At 27.5% G+C, this 19,877-nt stretch overlaps 2 protein-coding genes across 2 annotated transcripts; one reads left to right on the top strand and one right to left on the bottom strand.

Moving 5' to 3' along the window:
- The first annotated feature begins 7,500 nt into the window (after positions 1-7,500).
- On the top strand, positions 7,501-10,367 carry LOC133783163 (pentatricopeptide repeat-containing protein At2g18940, chloroplastic). The gene has a single exon (XM_062222710.1). The coding sequence runs from the start codon at positions 7,654-7,656 to the stop codon at positions 10,204-10,206; it is 2,553 nt and encodes an 850-aa protein (XP_062078694.1). The 5' UTR covers positions 7,501-7,653; the 3' UTR covers positions 10,207-10,367.
- A 5,952-nt stretch (positions 10,368-16,319) lies between these two features.
- On the bottom strand, positions 16,320-19,216 carry LOC133783162 (shikimate O-hydroxycinnamoyltransferase-like). Its single transcript, XM_062222709.1, has 2 exons — positions 18,713-19,216; positions 16,320-17,398 (listed from the first exon to the last, which is right to left on the bottom strand). Exons 1-2 carry the CDS (start codon positions 19,166-19,168, stop codon positions 16,484-16,486), a joined length of 1,371 nt encoding a protein of 456 aa, XP_062078693.1. The 5' UTR covers positions 19,169-19,216; the 3' UTR covers positions 16,320-16,483.
- Between the last annotated feature and the right edge of the window lie 661 nt (positions 19,217-19,877).

Genomic DNA, 19,877 nt, shown 5'->3' with positions numbered 1-19,877 from the left:
TCACTGCCCTCGACGGCGACTCACCTCACCCTTCTGGTTCTTCTTCTTCTTTTTCTTTCTTTTTTCTTCGTTCTTTCTTCTTTTTCTGTCTTCATTTCTGGTCTTATTCTTCTTCTTATTTTTCACACTTGGTTTTTCCATTTTAAATCTGATTTTCCGTTTCATATTTGATTTTTCTGGTTTTTATTTTTCAAATCTGTTTAAGTAACCATGTACCATGACGACTGATTCATTTTATTCATATATGATTTTTTTAGACCTAGCAGTAACTAGTTACAATAACAATTAATTTAGATTCTTTTGTTTAGATTTGATTTTGTTTTCACACCTGACTAAGTAACCAAGAATCATGACGACTGGTTTTTTTTTTGTTAGATCTGATTTTTTTCTTTCAAACCTAGCTGTAATCAGTTACAAATATGATCAGTTTAGATTTTTTGTTTGGATCTTATTTTTTCCAGGCTTGGCTAAGTAACCAGTTACCATCGCAAATGGTTTGTTTTTTTTTTCATATTTTTTTTCAGACCTAGTTGTAATCAGTTATCTTCACAATCAATTTCGTTTATTTTTTTCATATCAGTTTATTTTTTCCAAATCTCACTAAGTAACCAATTACAATTCAGTTGATATTTTTTATAATGGTACATTACTAAAAAAAATTATAGTTGTAACCAGTTACTACAACACCGCTTATAAAATAAAACTGATTTTTATAGTTCTAACCAGCTACCACACGTAATTAACAAAAATTGACAGTGACATACGATTACTATCACAAAAAAAAATCAAAATTGTTTTGATAGTGGTAACCAGTTATTGCGGATAAAATATTGATTGAAGAAGATAAAAAATGGAAGAAAAGAATAAGAAATATGAATAAAAAGTATGGTGATGAAGGTCTTACTTTTTTTTTCAAAGAATTATGTAAAAAAAAATATTTTATAAAATATGAATGATAAAAAACAATACAAATAAATTAAAATTATAAAAATAACCTCTAAACATATCAAAACTAGCCACTAAAAGTGTATAAAAATATAAAATATGGTATACAAATCAAATTTTACAAATATATGGAAAAAAATTCTATACAAATATATATAAAAAAATATGTCATATAAACTCAAGGAAAAAAACTGCCATATTTAAAGTTTGAAAAAAAATCCCATATTGTCCAACAATTCGGCTTTTATTAATTAGTATCTTAGTAGCTTTTAGTTGACAATTGGATAGATGAAATTATTGTTGGACATACCATGTATTTTGTATATTACAATATTGTTATTCTCATTAAAATTTTGGCATACCAAAATATTCTTTCAAATTGATATAATATATATAAATAAAATAATTTAAAGTTAATCAAACAACATCTTTGTTTTCTTTCGTAATTGTGATTCTATATATTTTCTTTTGATTATATAATGTTAAGTTTGCCGAAAATTTTACTTAGGACAAAATATTTGCCCCCAACTACTCACAACTATCGTTCAAAGTTGTACTTAACGAAACTTTTTTGTAATTTTTCTCTTGCGTCCAAATTGGGGGAGAAAATAGTTATACCATTCTTTTTTGGCAATACGCCAAATATGCTTTCATATGTGACATTATTCTTATTGTATTTTAATAGTATAACTTATTTATATATTTTTTAATACATTACCTTTTTTAACCAACTATAAATATTTGATTGGGTAAAATCATATAAAAGAAAAAGGGAAAATTATACATATTACGGGGATTTAGAAAATAATTCGATTTTTACGGTAATTAGAAATAATTACATTATTACGATTAACTTCAGACTAAAGACTTTGTTCTTCATCCCTGTCATGCACGACATGCCAATCAAAGCAAAGTCTCCACCTCCGTCTAGACAAAAACAGAGTTTGTTCCTCAAGTCTTTACACGCACAACATCCCAACCAAAGTAAAGTAGTCTCCACCTCTATCAAAATTGGTCCCTCGACAACGAGTCCATCGGACAATGAATCTAAGAGTTTGCTCCTCATTTAAGTGTGTGTGATTGGTGAGATCCATCTCGGATCGGAAAACTCGTCGATCGGAAAACGAAGCATGCAATTGTAGTGGTTTTCAGTTTCCACTTTCTGGACTACCAACGCTTAGAAAATAATTAATACTAAATCGTTAAGAGATAAAAATGTTCACTTTCTCAAAACACACTACAGTGATCAATAAGTTATAAGCCATGAAAAAAGATCATTGTACCTAAGTTACATAAGCTTTTATTTCTCTGTTGGGAGAGAGAGAGAGAGAAATGAAGGCCGCTTTATATTCTGTGCATGATCACAGCTTTTATTAGGAATGGCATTGGTTGTGTCACTATAAGATTGGCTGCTGGAGAGATCAGTGAAATTACCATATTAGCCTCATGCATTGCTTTCATTTGGTTCTATATTAGAGATTTAATGGGGAAATGGGAAAATATCCTTTCCTCTGAACTCTGAACGTCAATACGTCATTCTAATCCAATGTAATATAAGGTACACTCTACTACTCATTTACTTAAAACCTTAGTTAACAGAGAACCACAATATAGTTAACGATGTTCACAATACAGTAAACATTAGTTACTGGTTTGGTATCTATATGTTACAATATGTGATAGAAACTTGTAACTGTGAGTTACAGCATATATATGTAAATATAATTACTAATTTGGTAGTTATGAGTTATAATATAGAAAAATTTAATTATTTGTTTAATAATTATATATTACAAAATAGTTAACCATGATTACAATCTGATAACATTGGTTATTAGTTTGGTATTTATATGCTACAATGTGTTACAAACTTAGTTATATATTTGTCAATGTTGTTTACAGAAATGTTTTTTTGAAACTAGTTTTTGTAAATAATATTTACAAATTTGTAACAAATGTTTACAAATAAACATAATTTATTGTCATTCCATATTTACACTTTTTTCTTTTCGTGTTTTTCATAAAACTCCATATTTTTGTAATTTACTGTATTTTTCATATATTTTTTAAATGTTACTATATTTTTGTGAATTTTTCATATATAATGAATATTTATTTTTAAGTTGTTTTATATAACTATGAGGATTTTCGTAACTTTTGATTACAATATTGTAACAATATGGAAAAGTAAATATTTTTCTGTAAACGTTGGTTACAATTTTGTAACTACACAGAAAAGTATTACTATAAACTTTACATAATTTAAATATTTTTACAAGGAAGAGTTACTAATATTATAACAATGAGTTATGAGGTCGTAAAAATAAGTTCCAAATTAATAACAACAAGTTTCCAATTTCATAACAATTAATTATAAGTTTGTAACAATGAGTTATCAATTTGGTAACAATGAGTTAAGCTTGTAATGATGAATTACCAAATGATTACTAAAATGTTAATTATGATTAAATTAGTTGCTAACAATTTTGTAAACATGAGTTATTAATTATTTTAAAGGGTTATTGAAGTAATCACTAATAATTTTGTGACATGTGTTATAAATATATTGTTCAATTACAAGATTAATTACTATCAATTTTGTAAATTTAGGTTAGTAATACTTTCAAAATTTTATAGGATTTACTATCAACAATTATGTTATTGCTTTTTCATATTTTTGTAACTACTTATTAATAATTTGATTTTCCATTCATTTTGTTATATTTATTTTTTGTTACAACTTATTTCCATTTTAATGATTTTTTTAATTATTATCTTACAAAGTTTTTATTACTTTATATATAAGAAAATATTTATTATCATTAAATGGTTTTTTTTTTAAAATATAACTAATTTCATAAAAAATTATTTAATTAATATATTTAAATTCATATCATTATATATTTACAATTTTTTTTATTAATGTTAGTAATTATATTTTATTGAAAAACAAAAATTCATTTCTTTGTTTTTATTTTGTGTAGCAAGCTTGGAGTATATAGCCGATTAATGTAGAATTATTTGTCAACTGAGTTACTTTTTCGAATTAACATCTCCTTTGTATACAACTTTCTACCGTATATATGTAAATATTTTCATTAACCGTATTTTTTGAATTTTTTTCCCGTATTAAGGTATAGTTGTAAGTTTCCCAAAGAAAAATTACAATTGAAATATTCAAGAACGACAAACATTGACTAAGATGAAATAGCTACAACTGTAAGGATGAGATATTTTCAATCTTGATAATTATATGTTCACTTTTATAATTCCATTTCGGCTATAAAAATAGAATATTTTTTAAGCACTTTTAGAAAAATAATATATTTCAAACACAATTAGAATGATGACATATTAAAAGATATATATATATATATATATATATAGAAGTTTACATAAATATGGAAAAAAAATATGAGTTTTTATATTTATGGACAAAAAAAAATGCTACAAAATATGCTAAATTTAAAAAAAAAAGTTTAAAACATGGAAATTCTATAAAATATAAAAATTAAATTACCATATTTTTACACAAAACTCTCTCAAACTTTCTAATCCTTACATTTATCTCTCTTTATTTTCTCATTTCTCCATCACTCCTTCCCCACTTGGTTCTTTTTTCTCAGCCCTCTAACAGAGACACCACCTCCGCCATTCGTCGGCGACGCAGCCCCATCCCTCCGACGATCCACCACCCTTTGATTCTTCTTCTTCTTTTGCTGTTGCTGGTGGTGGTGATGGTTTTAATGTTATTCTTTTGGTTATTCTTGTTGCTTTTCTTCTTTTTCACATTTGATTTTGCATTTTAAATCTGATTTTATACTTTAGATATGATTTTTTTTTTCCAGCCCTAACTATAACCAGTTACTATCACGATTTGTTTAGATTTTTTTTGTTTAAATTTGATTTTTTTTCTAACCTGTTTAAGTAATCAGGTACTACGACGACTGATTTTTTTTTTTTTCATATTTGATTTTTTTTAGACTTAACTGTAACTAGTTACAATAACGATCAATTTAGATTTTTTTTTATATAGATTTGATTTTTTTTCCAGGTCTAGATAAGTAACTAGTTACCATCGTAATTTTTATTTTCAGATCTGATTTTTTTTTTCCAAACCTAGTTGTAACCAGTTACAATTATGATCATTTTAGATTTTTTTTGTTTTGATCCTATTTGTTTTCACATCTGGCTAAGTAACCAGTTACCATCACAACTAGTTTTTTTTCTTATATATTTTTTCAAACATAATTGTAACTAGTTATCTTCACGATCAATTTAGTTTATTTTTTTCATATCCATTTTTTTCTCAAAATCTCACTAAGTAACTAGTTATAATTTAACTGGTATTTTGATAATAGTACATTACTAAAAAATCAAAATTGTTTTGATAAAAGAAAAGGAGAAAAAATGTTTTTCAAAGTCTGAACAAAAAAATTAATTAAAAATAACACCTACAATTACTGAAATACCATCACAAAAATTTAAAATTAGCAAAAATAATCTTATGTAATTAAATATGTTAAAACTAATAAATTATTACACAAATAAAGAAAAACAAATCCCATCAAAAAGTAAGAAAACATAAAATACTATATAAAATGCACACAAAAAAATGTCATATTGATCAAAGTTTAGAAAATTTTCACTTGTAAATCCCTCGTGTGTGTGTGTGTATATATATATATCAAAACAATGCCGTATTAAGAAAAAATGGGGCATATGAGAAGAAATACAATAATCAGAGAGTCGAAATCTCTCTTAACAAAAGCGCCAAGGCCATGGTTTTTTTTTCCTAAATTTTGTAAGTGTATTTTAGTAAACTTAATGGTCAAAAGTGGTATTTCTCTTTAAAATGGTATAAATTTGTGTCTAACCAAAATTAAAGGTACGTATATATATTAAAAAACAATATGAGCAAAGATTTTGTGATAATATTCATTGCAGACTAAGCATACCTTCGTTTTTTTTCCTTTCCATTTTAATTATTATTTTTTCCTTCGGTACAAAATTTTTGTTACTAATTTTTAGTTGAATTAGTTACTATAATTTTAATTGAAATAAAATTCTTCGATTTCAATTTATAAACAAATTCACTTTTGACTAAAAGCTAATTAAAAAACATGTAAATACCAAGATCAACTCCAACTTAAGAGCACTCATAAATATTCTACTCTATTTTTTCAAATATAGCACAAAAATCTTACTTTTTCTATTTTACATCAAACATTTACATTACACCATACATACTTCTTTATTTCTTTTCTATATTTTCTCTACATCATTTAAATATTATTTTTTTATTAATTAAAATAATAAAATATAAAAGAGAAGGAAACAAAACAAAATAAAATATGATTAATAAAGAAAAAATAATAATAAAATAATTTTAACTCAATAAATAATTCTCTACATGTAGAGTGATACTATTCATTATGATAAAAAAATATATAAAATAACTCAAATTTAACTCACTCATTTGGAAGCTCATTTTTATCATTTTTCTATATATTTTTTAAAATTAGTTGATGTAGCTCTTGTGAGTGCTCTCATACAAACACCAGACCACTTCAATTTTGGAATAAGTCCTAGTTTCACCTTTTCTTTTTCTTAACCATTAATTTTACATTTTTGTTATTAAATTAAATATAAAAATAAATTTTGTATTAGTTTAACTTAAGAAGTACTTACTTAAACCACCTATCTCCATTCAATATCAAACCCAAATAAATAAATAAATAAATAAAAATTAATAAAATAATTTCACTTTGAAATATGTATAAATAAATTATAGGAAATGACCCAAAATAAAGCCATCAAGAAGCTAATGTCCTCATTTTTAAAATTGTAGATAAATGATCCTTTTATATTGTTGATTACCTAAATTGCTATTTTTTATAATTTATTTATTTATTTAGGATTGTATGACTTTAATATAGTGGTATATGTATATTAGTTTTGTTTAATTAGTTTTTATTTTAAAGTTATATTATTGATTTTTTAAGTTTTTTATAGGTTGTTGGTATATTATTTTCCAATTAGTGTATATGTTTTTTGTGGTATGGTATATAATTTTTTTTTTGTGATATTTAATTTCTATTTTATTATACATAGTGGTAGTATATAATTTTGTATCATGGTATATACATTTTAATGGTAGAATATAATTTTGTTAGCATAGTATATACATTTTTTAGTAATAATTTTGTAAGTTTTGATGGTATATTATTTTTCAACTCAGTATATATATTTTGTGGTATGGTATATCATTCAACAATCCATAAAAAACGGAAAAAAATTAAAATAACTTTAAAATAAAAATCAATTAAACAAAACTAATATACATATACTATAATATTAAAATATTTAGAATAAAATAATAATTTGTTAAAGAGTGTGTTTGGTAATATGTGATATTAAATAGATAATTAGGCTATTTTACTATAAAATTAAAAACATGTACAGGGTGATTTTGCACCATGTATACGCTTATTACCAAATTTTTAGTATTAATAAAACTACCATTTATTATACTCTTGTCTCTTCTCTAAAGAAAATAGAAAACCAATCTTTCTATCCAAAATTCCATCTTGAATCAACACCAATCATCTCTATCTCACTCTCATCAAAATGCAAACTTTCTTTCATTCTCACATTTTCCACTTCTCACTCTTCCCATAACCAAAGCTTTGAACACTGTCATCATCAATGGAGGGTTCCCTCTTCCCCTCAAGACCTGTATATCCCACCCCTTCAAATAAACCAGCCCAACCAAACTTCCCGCCATGGAAGCTCAATCCAACAATAGCCCAACCTCCACCTCCACCACCTCCTCCTACTCAATCCCCATCTCCATCCTCATTCCCCATTGATTCTCTCCTCCAACACCTTCTACACCTTTCTTCGTCTCCAAAAAATCCTCACACTGTTAAACCTGTGAAGCCACATCATTTCAGCAATGCTCATTTGCGTTCTCTTAAACTTTCGGTTGATTCTACTCAGAAACAGCTTGAAAATGGCGGTTACGAAAAACCCACATCGGTTTTGGTCTCTCAGCTGGAGGAGGACGAAGAAGAAGGTCGTTTGGAAACTGGGTTCCTTGAGTTTCTCACAACAAAGGGTAAGATGCTGTTTAATTCGATTGTAGAGTTGCCTTTGGATGAATTGAATGGTTATTTTGATTCTGTAAAGGTTGAGTTGGTTGAGGTTGATTTGATTAGTCTGTTGAAAGCTTTGGACCTTTCTGGGAATTGGGAAAGATCCCTTTTGTTGTTTGAATGGGTTTTATCGAATTTGTGGCCTGCGAAAGTGAAACTTAATAGCCAGGTTATTGAACTCATGGTTAGGATTCTTGGTAGAGAATCACAGCATACAATTGCATCTAAGCTGTTTGATGAAATTTCTCTAGACGAATTCTCGCTTGATATTCGAGCTTACACTACCATTATTCATGCATATTCTCGTACTGGCAAGTACCAAAGAGCAATTACAATGTTTGAGAAAATGAAGGAGACTGGGCTCTCACCAACTTTGGTTACTTACAATGTCATGCTTGATGTTTATGGAAAGATGGGCCGGTCTTGGAATAGAATTGTAGATCTTTTGGATGAGATAAAAAGTGAAGGACTTCAGTTTGATGATTTCACTTGCAGTACTGTGATATCTGCTTGTGGCAGAGAGGGTTTGCTGAAGGAGGCAAAGGAGTTTTTTGCTGAGATAAAGTTGCAGGGCTATGTGCCTGGAACTGTTACTTATAATTCTTTGATACAAGTTTTTGGGAAAGCGGGGATATTTTCAGAGGCTTTGAGCATTTTGAAAGAAATGGAAGATAGTAACTGTCCACCTGACTCGGTTACATACAACGAACTTGTTGCAGCATATGTGAGGGCGGGGTTTTACGAGGAAGGTGCTGCTGTAATAGAGACGATGGCCCAGAAGGGGGTCATGCCAAATGCTGTTACTTATACTACTGTCATAAATGCATATGGCAAAGCCGGAAAAGAGGATGAAGCTTTAAAGTTGTTCAACAAGATGAAGGAGGCTGGTTGTGTTCCTAACGTATGCACTTACAATGCTGTCCTCGGAATGTTAGGAAAGAAGTCACGGTCAGAGGAGATGATACAAGTACTCAGTGATATGAAGTTGAGTGGATGTGGCCCTAATCGTGTTACCTGGAATATAATGCTTGCTATGTGTGGTGATAAGGGTAAGCACATGTTTGTGAACCGTGTGTTTCGGGAAATGAAGAACTGTGGTTTTGATCCTGATAGAGACACATTCAACACTTTGATCAGTGCATATGGACGGTGTGGTGCAGAGATTGATGCCACTCTAATGTATGATCAGATGATCAATGCAGGGTTCAGTCCATGTATTACAACGTACAATGCGCTTCTCAATGCTCTGGCCCGACGAGGAGACTGGAAAGCAGCCGAATCTGTTTTTGTAGACATGAAAAACAAGGGATTCAAGCCTAATGAAACCTCTTACTCATTGATGCTCCAATGCCATGGGAAGGGAAGGAATTTGAAAGGGATACAGAGGATTGAAAGGGAAATATATGATGGTCAAATTTTCCCCAGCTGGGTTCTTTTGAGAACGCTTATTCTTGTAAATTTCAAGTGTAAATCTGTGAAGGGCATGGAAAAGGCATTTCAGCAACTGCAAAATAATGGATTTAGACCTGATTTGGTGTTGTTTAACTCTATGCTTTCAATGTATGCTAGAAACAACATGCAAGATCGAGCTCACGAGATGCTGCAATTGATTCGTGAAGCTGGCCTGGAGCCGGATCTTGTTACCTACAACGGCTTGATGGACATGTACGCTAGACGGGGAGAATGTTGGAGAGCAGAGGAAATCCTCAAGAGACTACACGAGACCGGCGGGAAACCAGATCTTGTTTCCTATAACATTGTTCTTAAAGGATTTTGCAGGCGCGGGCTTATGCAAGAGGCCGTAAGGATTCTCTCTGAGATGACAGCTAGAGGGATTAGGCCATGTATATTCACATACAACACATTTGTGACAGGCTATGCAGCAAGGACAATGTTTTCAGAAGCAAATGAAGTGATTAGCTATATGATTCAGAACAATTGCAGACCCAATGAGCTAACCTACAAGATTGTGGTAGATGGTTATTGTAGAGCCAAAAGGCATGAAGAAGCCATGGACTTTGTGTCAAATATTACAAAGATAGACAGTTCCATTGATGATCAATCTGTACAGAGACTTGCTTCTCGCATAAGGGAGAATTTGTAGTTCTGAATTTATTATTTCTATAGCTTCGTTTTAGGAATGTGTATATGATGGCAAGTCAGTCAATGATAGTTTGTATTGTTTTTTTCTTTGGTAAATGACTGTCACAAATCGGTTTTACTCACTTTGAAATAGAAGAAAAAGGATATATAGGCTTTGGATTTTGTCACAAATCGCTTTACTTCATTTTTTTTATGTACTTAGCTTTGGACGATCAAATTACTGATCGGACGGTTGTCTGTGAGACAGAGAATTCATCTTCCAGTGAGACAAAATACAGCCTATATACATATATATATATATATATCTATAAATATAAGACAAGGGTTTCACACAATTTTCAGCGCGATTTTCTTTTATAACCGTGTATATTGTAGCTGTTTAGAGTATCTTGTAAACTTTCAGAATAGTTTACAATACCGAAAATTAGGTTCAAATATGTTGCCAAAAACTGTTCACGGGTCGAGAACACTGAAGAGTCCCACCAGTAAGACTTAAAGTGAAGTGCCTACATAAGAATTGTCCTATAAATATATATTATGTGTGCATGTTTTGAGGATGTTTCATTAATTAAAATTGAGCATTTCACAGTTCACACAACTCTTTTTGTGCTTTTCTAGTGAAGGGGTTGAATTGGTTCTTGGATTTTTAGCGTCCAGAATATAGTTATTATACCTTAGATCTTTACATCAAGAAAACATAATATGTTCTAGGATATTACTAAATTTAATTTTTTTTTTCTAAATTGTGAAAGTTTATGAAGTAAATTAGCTAGTTAAATCACAGCCAACCTAACAACTCTTCACTAGAATTATAATTTGTATAATAAGAAAATAGGATTGTGTTGTATTGTGCTAAATGGATTGTTTATAAAAGAATAACATTAGTTCCACCAACTCATTTTAGTTCTACTTCTCATATTTTTCATAACTTAGTTCCATCACAATACTATTCAATCAAATTCAGTCCCCAATAATTCAAAGAGTTGAAAACATAAGCAAATGATAAATTAAACAAAAATGTAGCAATTCAGGTTTAAAAAAGTTCAAAAATGAAGATGATGATGCTTCATCTTTTAATACTAACATGACGATTGATAGCAATGGCCATGGTGGCTTTTTTTTTTTTTTTTTTTTTAAATTTTAATTTTGGCAATCCAAGTGTGTTTAATTTTGGTTTCACTTTTTTACTATGGAATTACTTTCTAGTTTCCATCAAATTATATTACCATTCATTTGTAAATGTATCTTCTTTTTGTCCTTTTTTGTCATCAAGTTTTGCTCCAACTTTTTTATTGTTTTGTATTATTTTTTATTTTTTAATTAATCTAATATAAATGTGCAATGATTTAAAAAAAAAACAAAACTGCAATATAACGTTTTTTTGAAAAAATAATAATATACATTACTTTTATAACTACTAATTAGAAGAAAAAAAACTCCATTTGACATGTGGTAAAATAATAATTACTCTATAATTAAAGACAATCAGTAATAAGAATGTGAAAAATAATTTGAGTTTCTTAAAACTAAGAAAATAATAATTAATTATTCACAAGTGAAAATATTATTAATTTTAAACAAAAATGAGTCAATTTTTCTAAAAATAATTTAGTTATTTATTTTAAAATATGTATTAATTTAATAGTTAGGGAACATTTGTTAAAATACAATTAAGCTTTTTAATTTTGTTGAAATACAAATATAATAATCCTTATTTAAACTTCCTTTCTAAAGTTATTTTCTTTCCATTTTAAATTCTAACCAAACAAAGTAATCATGATTTTTTTTTTCTTTTCCATTTCGGTTCCAATTGCTATTCCCATTTCAATTATTATTATTATGAACCAAACCCCACCTAAGCTTTTGGCTCTGACATTTGCATTCTTGGTTGGAGAAATGAAGAGAATAGAATAAAAAATAATTCTTTTTTTTTTCTTTCTTTTGTTTGGTTTCAATTTAAGATATTAAAATATCATTATGATTAAATATATTTGTACTATTTTAATAAAATGGTTATTCTTCTAAAAAAACGAGTTAAAAGGTTATTTATGGGTTATTCCGATAAATAAACTTTTTAATCATAATAATTTTTATTTCATTTTGTTTTTGTTCATATTTTCAGTAAGAATAAGAATGGGGATGAAAATTAAAAGATTTAAAATTAATAAAAAAATTGATAAAAAATATATATATATATTTTTTTGTTATGTTTGGAAATGATTTTTTCTTTAATTTTTTAGATAAAATAGTCATTCCAATATTAATTTTAGTTTATAACCAAACAAAAGAAATGAATAAAAATGAATTCTTTTCCTTTCTCTTCAACCAAACGGAGCCTTAAGTATTCTTCTCTAATTGTCTAAAACAACACTATGTTATTTTTAATTTCTTTGGAACATTTGAATAAAGTTTTGTTTTTTTTTTTTTTTGCAAGTTCTTAACATTTTCTCATGTTTTAAATGTTAAGCCTTTGTTTGAAACTGGAATTTTAAAAAAGAAAAAATAAATAATTTTTAAAAGAGCGCAGTTTCTCTTATTTGGATTTAAATAAAAATAAGGGTCTTTCTTATAATATTTATAAATTTTGTAAAAAGGAAGAAAAAATTGTTTTTGGCTTGTCTTGTGGTCAAGCAAAGTTGGACGTTTTAGTAATTTTTCTTGGCGGTAGTCCCAATTATGTAATTATATCATACCACTCTTATTGTGGTCACCAAATTACTTTTGTGTGAGAAAATAAATATCTAACTTTAAATGTAAACGAGACCTAATTTTGGGTTTTTTTTTTATTTTGAAAAGAATTTTGGGTTTTTCATAGTTGTACAGAAAGTGAAGGTATTGTAAACATGGACAAAATAAAGAACTAACCAATAACTACTATACATTTGTCTCTCCAATATTTGTTTTCATTTTTTTTGAGTGAATATTTTTTTTAAAAGCAATATTTGTTTGCATTCATTCATGGTATGTTTTTTTTTTCTCAATAAGAAATTATTACATCTCTATAAATATACTGATCTAAATGGATACAAGAACTAAAATAAATAAGAAAATGACATGTGGATGTCAATGTTGTTACTATGAAAATTAAACACAAGTACTATTATGTTTAGTTTAGCTCGACATAATTTGATACTAAAATAAATTTAGACTAAGTTTGGAGCATGGTAATGGAATTCATAGGAATAATAATTTCTATGTTTAGTGGAATCTTCATTACTAAAACTATTGGAAATGAATCATTTCCAAAATAATATTAGAAAAAAAAAAAGTTAAATGACAATTTTGTTGCAAATCTTTTTATTGAATATTTAAAATAAAATACGAAGTAGAGATATTTTTATCAATACAACACTTGTTACATTCAATTCTTACACCAAACCAAACAAGAAAATTCTAATTCGAGTGTTCGTTCCAAAACTAAAGTGAATATCATTCACATTACCGTTCTTATTCCATTCCCATTATACCCTTCTAATTCCATTCCACTAACTAAACACCACCTTAATTATTTATGAGGCAAAGTTTCATGGCTTTGAAATTTGAGGAATAGCGATGTGAGTATATGGAGTAGAAAGTGACCACACACTATGACTTATTTATTACTTGTAATAAATTAAAGTTCATTAATTATTATGTGTTGTTGATTTGTATAATTGATCAGATACCATAAATACCCAAAAGTAAAAATAGACCTTTCATCCTTCATATTACATTAAAATTGTGATGAGTTGAGACCATGCACCAACTAGGGCAAACAAGGACAAAGTTTTATTGAAGTTATTAATTTGAATGGGACAAAGTCTCAAATTATTATGACACTTGCTAATTTCGCTCTTGAAAATATAATAAGAAGGCCCACTCAATTTATTACTCTCTCTTTTTCAATGTATGTAAAAAAAAATCTTATAATTTATGAGAAAATAACAAATACTTATATTGAAGAGTTTATTCATTATTTGTTTGGACCATGTATTTTAATAAATTATTTTTTGGACCCTATATTTTGTAAAATAGTTAAAATAGAACCATAAATTCAATTTTGATGAAAAAAATTGAATATAACAACACAATTTTTAAGCAGAATGATTTTATTTTTGTTCTGAATTACTAATTTGGTAAATTATTTATAATTTTAGTTAAAAAAATATTGACCAAAATCAGATTTAGGGTTCTATTTTAACTATTTTACAAAACATAAGGTCTAAAAAGTAATTTGTCAAAACACATGATTCAAACAAGTAATAAAAAAAAACACAGGTTCAAAAAAGTATAAACCCTATATTGAATTTTTGTTCGTATAAAGAAAAAAGATCCACATTGTAATAAAACATTGAATATTTTGGGAGTAGGACTTAATAATTACTTACTAGGTATGAATTAATGCTCATTAAGTATTATGTGTTGTCCTGTATAATATTCATTCAATAACTGATAAGTTATATACCATAAATACACAGAAATAAATTAGTATCCAAATACAGAAATAAATTAGTATCCAAATACAGAAATAAATTAGTCGCAGAAAAACAGTACACGTATTCTATGTTTGGCTCACTTATATTTTTCCTTGAATTTCTCTTTTAATTAGTTTTGTTGCGGAGCCAGATGGGAGGTCCATCAATTTATTTATTTAAAAAAATAATTTTCAATTTATATTGTTTAAAAAAAAAAATATCTGAACACATTCTAAAATTTAAAAATATAATAAAATCAAAATAATGATGATAATAATAAGGCGCCCCTATTACATACTCTACATTCGTCTTTATATATTATTAATTAAAACCATATTATAAAGATTATTGTAGATTTACATATCTCTTCTATATAATAAGTGTGTAGATAACAGAAATTATTAATTTTAACGGTTTTTTACTTTTTTTAATGTTAAATTTAACGGAATATTCTTATATTTAACAGAATATTCTTATATATATATTTTTTTAGGAGATAATATTCTTATATTTAACGGTAGTTTATAAACACTTAAACTTAAATAAAATAAAATAATTAATTAAATTAGGATATTTTTGAGATATTTTACAATGATAATTATTTAAAAATAATAAATAATTTAACAACTTAAAATAAGATATTTTACAATGATAATTATTTTAAAATAATAAATAATTAAGCAAATTAAAACATGATATTTTAAAGATATTTTATAATGATAATTATTTAAAAATAATAAAATTATACGTTTTATAACTTAAATAATTTTTAATTAAATTTAAACTCACTTATTAGAATAATATGGTATTAAACATACAATATAATCTATTATGAATTAGCAACAAATTTTTATTTAAAAAAAACTAGCAATAAACTTAAATTTAAAATACACGTATAATATTTAATATTACATTAAATATATAATATATAATCTTTTGTTGTCACTTCCAAATTCAAAAGTTAGAACAAGCATAAAATTAAATAAATTATTTAATTGAAATAAGATATTTATTTCAAAATTTATATGACATTAATATAAATTTAATAAATTCTATAAATAAAACTAAATAAACGTGCATATTGCACGTTGTTTGTATCTAGTATATATATATATATATATGATAACATTGTTTAGAAAAAGAAAAACAAAACTCATTAGAAAGGTAATACTCCAAGGTTTTCCTATAATTAAATAAATCACATTTTAAAAGTTAATTTAACACATTGGATCAATTAAAAAAATTTGAGTATTTTATTGTTTAATAAGTTGATGTAATTGAAATCGGTTTATATTATTCCCTAATAATCAAATTATTCTCTAATATGAATGTCAAGGAGGTCACGTGTAATCTAAGCAATCGCACGTGTTTGTCTACTCGAAAAATACAAGTAAAATCTTTTTTATTTTATTTTTTTTGACATCATTGTGAATGGAAAATTAAAATTCGGGACCTCCTCTGTATAAAGAAAGGGTGTAGTACCACTTGGATATATCTATGACCGTTGTCTTCTTTATTTTTATTGATGTTTATTTTAGCATTTGTTGTTTTTGTTTCAACACATACAATTCTTAGTACAATTAATATTTTGATTAATTAGTTAAATAAATTTAAGTAATTATTTCATTATATATATAAAAAGCTAATCTTATATTGAGACTAAATCAAAATACAAATTCAACAATACATAATTAAAAACATACATAAACTTATAACAAAATAACCATACACACCAAACATTAAAAAATTTATAAAAAAAAAAAGAAAAAAAAAACATTTTAGAATCTCTCACACACGATCTTCTCATTATGTTCATCATGATCATCACATGTCATATAGCAACTTCTCAAATTCTTTCATGTGCTCATGTTGGAGACCAATTGCCACTGACAAGCTCCCATCATCATCATTTGGATTATTCATCAAATAAACTAAACCATCAAAGAGAATTGCAGCAGGTCCCACAAAAATTGGTCTACCCCACCCAAAATCAGCATCATAAAAGGGTAGTCTAACCCAACTAACAATCCCAAGATTAGGGCTACCAAAAGTATGTGGTCCTCTACTAAGGACTGATATATCAGGTTGGAGTTCTAAGTAGTCAATTGCTGATCTTAAATAAGAATCATCCGTTTCCCTTAGTGTACTCTGGATTTGGTTTGCAGCGTACCATAACTTTGAATGGACTAATTCTTCTACCTTAACTATTGGTGTAGTTGAGAAAATTACATTGCCAAGGTAACCAGGTGGAAGTGGTGGCTGAAACCTAAATCTTCCATCGACCACAATGTGGAGTTTGGTCTCTTGATCATGACCAAGTTTCCTTGCTTTGCATGCACATTTCCAAACATGACCTGCCAATATCTCGAAAGTGCTATAGCTGAGCTTGGTGCCATTTTTAGTGTTGCCACACTTGGCTTTTAGGGTTTTGAGTTGTTCATTGCTCAACTTATAAATAGCAACATCAATGCTCTTAGTTGAAGTTTGGGTAGTGATGGTAGTTGTAGTAGTAGTTTTCATTGTGAGAGAGGGTAGTTTGTATTCGATGTGGTCAAATACAGGTTTAGGTGGGTTACGTGCACAAAGTATAGTTCTGTCTATAAATGGTGGAGTTTTAATATCAATTCCACGAGCCATATCTGACCACGTATTGAAAAAATGAAGGGCAGAGAAACCATCTACAACATGGTGGTCCATGGCAACACCAATTGACACTCCTCCACATTTAAAGTAAGTGACCTGCAAATCAATGCAATAACTATTATATTAGTACCATATTTATATATATATATATATGAGTGCATTTTAATGATTACTAGTTATGATGAATGATTATTTTAATATTAACCATTGGATTAAGATCAATGGTCCATATTTATAGTTGTTAATTAATATTTCTAAAAATAAATTTTGACTTTTTCCAAGTTTTTTGGGTTTCCTGATAAAAAACGTGTATTTATTATGAAAATTTAATATTGTAAACTTTTCATTTTTCAAATGCATGTCAATTTCTAAAAATAGCTAGTGTCTCTCATTGGTTGGAAACAACATTAATTATGGCAAAAAAAAAAAAAAAACTAAATTCGAAATTAATGTAGAAAAAAAATATTTACTTATTGGTGACTTGCTATACTAAGTCACCATATTGCCACATCATCATAATTGTTAGTACCCATCTATGGGTAGTAATCATTGAGAAGTCTTCCATATATATATATATATATATACTAGGTAGAAGCAACGTCCAATGCACATTTGCTTAGTTTTAAAGATGTAAGCATTGTCTATAATTTTAATAAAAATTGTTTATAGAATGAATTATAATTCTATAGTATATATAAATATTTATATCAATAATCTCTACATGTATGCCATCTAAACTCAATGTTGCCATAGATATATATATTTACATGGCTACATGACATATATATATAATACAAAAATATTTAAAAAGAAATTAATAATAGAAATAAAATTAGAATAGAAAAAAGTCATAACCTAGATAGTAGTATACATGTATCAACTATTTTTAGTTTCTAATGTATCTCACAATATTTTTTGGTGAATTTGATGAGAAAAATAACTCTAATCACTTGATAAAAAACAAACTATCACACAAATTTATAAAATAAAAAATGATGTATGTCTTTATTGTTTTTAAATAAATATGATTTAATTATTTAAATTATCATAAAATATCATTTTTCAATTAATTAATTAATTTTTGTCTAAGTTTATATTTGTTCTATTTTCAATTTGTCGGTGACAATAAATGATTATATAGTTTTATAATTTTAAATAATTATCATTATTAAATATCTCAAAAATATTTTATTTTAATTTACTTAATTTTATTTAAGTTTAAATTATATTTATAATCTACTATTAAATATAAAACTATTTTGTTAAAGTTAATGAGAAAAATTAAAAACTATTAAAACTAAAAATTTCCTTTTATCTACAATAAAATAAATAATTGAGTAATAGAATAAAATTTATTTTATCTGCACACTATTATAATTTAATTAGATTCTTCAGTTAAGATTCGTATACCTGTACGAGCAGGAGCGGATATGAAGATAAGCCAGCACTGTAGTCAACAGTGGGAACCAAAGTCCTGAGCTTGGGCGATGGAACAAAATCACCAAAATCATCGACCACGGAGCTGGTCTGAGCCTCGACGAAGAGGGCACCCTCGCCATTGCAGTTGATGTCAATACGGCCGCTTTCAGAGGAGGAAGCCATTAGGCGACCGGCCACGGGGTAGAAGGGGATCAGGACCTTCCTTAGGGCTTCCTTGAGTATGGCCGAGTCAAAGAAGTCGTCAACCATTGCTGTTGGTGATACTGGTGGTGGTGGTGCTGGTCTGTAGAAGTATACAGTCGGAACGTGAATGTATCTGGGCACCATCTGGTCCAAGATCGAGGTCCGTAGCACGTGCCGAGGCGTCGCCGCCGCTGGCTTCACCATTGTCGTCTTCGTTACCTTGATGGCCATGCCCGTTGTCATAGTGTCTCTCACTGCCACTGCTAAATAAATATATTATCGTATATATATATCATGTACAGAACATAGTATATATATATATATACATAGAATTAAAGGTTGTAATGAATGAGAATACGTGCTCAATTTTGGAGCACAAATCCACTGTTTTCCACAGTCAATTTTACCCAATCAATAATTTATTACAGAATCATAGCTGGTACGGCCTCTACCTCAGTTTCAATAATATAAAGCCTTCTTTTTTCAGAAATATCCCTGAAATAATGAAAAATTGCATCCAGACCCCTCTTAAAATTTGAAAATAAAAGTTGGTGATGGGAATGAAGCAATTTTTCATTCCTCTCTCTACTTTTCTTTTATCACACTTTTTTCTTCATCCAAACAAAAGATAAAACTATATTCCAAAATTTGAACAACCAAATTTATGTGACTCCCTACTAAAAAATTATATATACAGTATTTTAATTAATTTTTTTAAATATATTTATGTCATTTTATATTTAATATTATTTATTTATTTAAAATTTATATAGCAATCATAAAAATTTAATAAAAAACAAAACAAGCGTGCATCGTGTGTGTTACTTGCACCTAATATGTATAAACAAGAGTTTAGTTGGAAAAAAAAATAAAAAAATTCAATTCACCACAACATTTTATAGTATATATATCATGTTAAAAACTCACACTTTTTCTTTTTTAAAAGTGCTAT

This window comes from Humulus lupulus, chromosome 6 (genome assembly GCF_963169125.1).
Source record: "Humulus lupulus chromosome 6, drHumLupu1.1, whole genome shotgun sequence".
In the NCBI taxonomy this organism is placed as follows: Eukaryota; Viridiplantae; Streptophyta; class Magnoliopsida; order Rosales; family Cannabaceae; genus Humulus; species Humulus lupulus.
The sequence above is the reverse complement of the archived record's forward strand: the minus strand, read 5'-3'. Positions and strand labels throughout refer to the sequence as shown.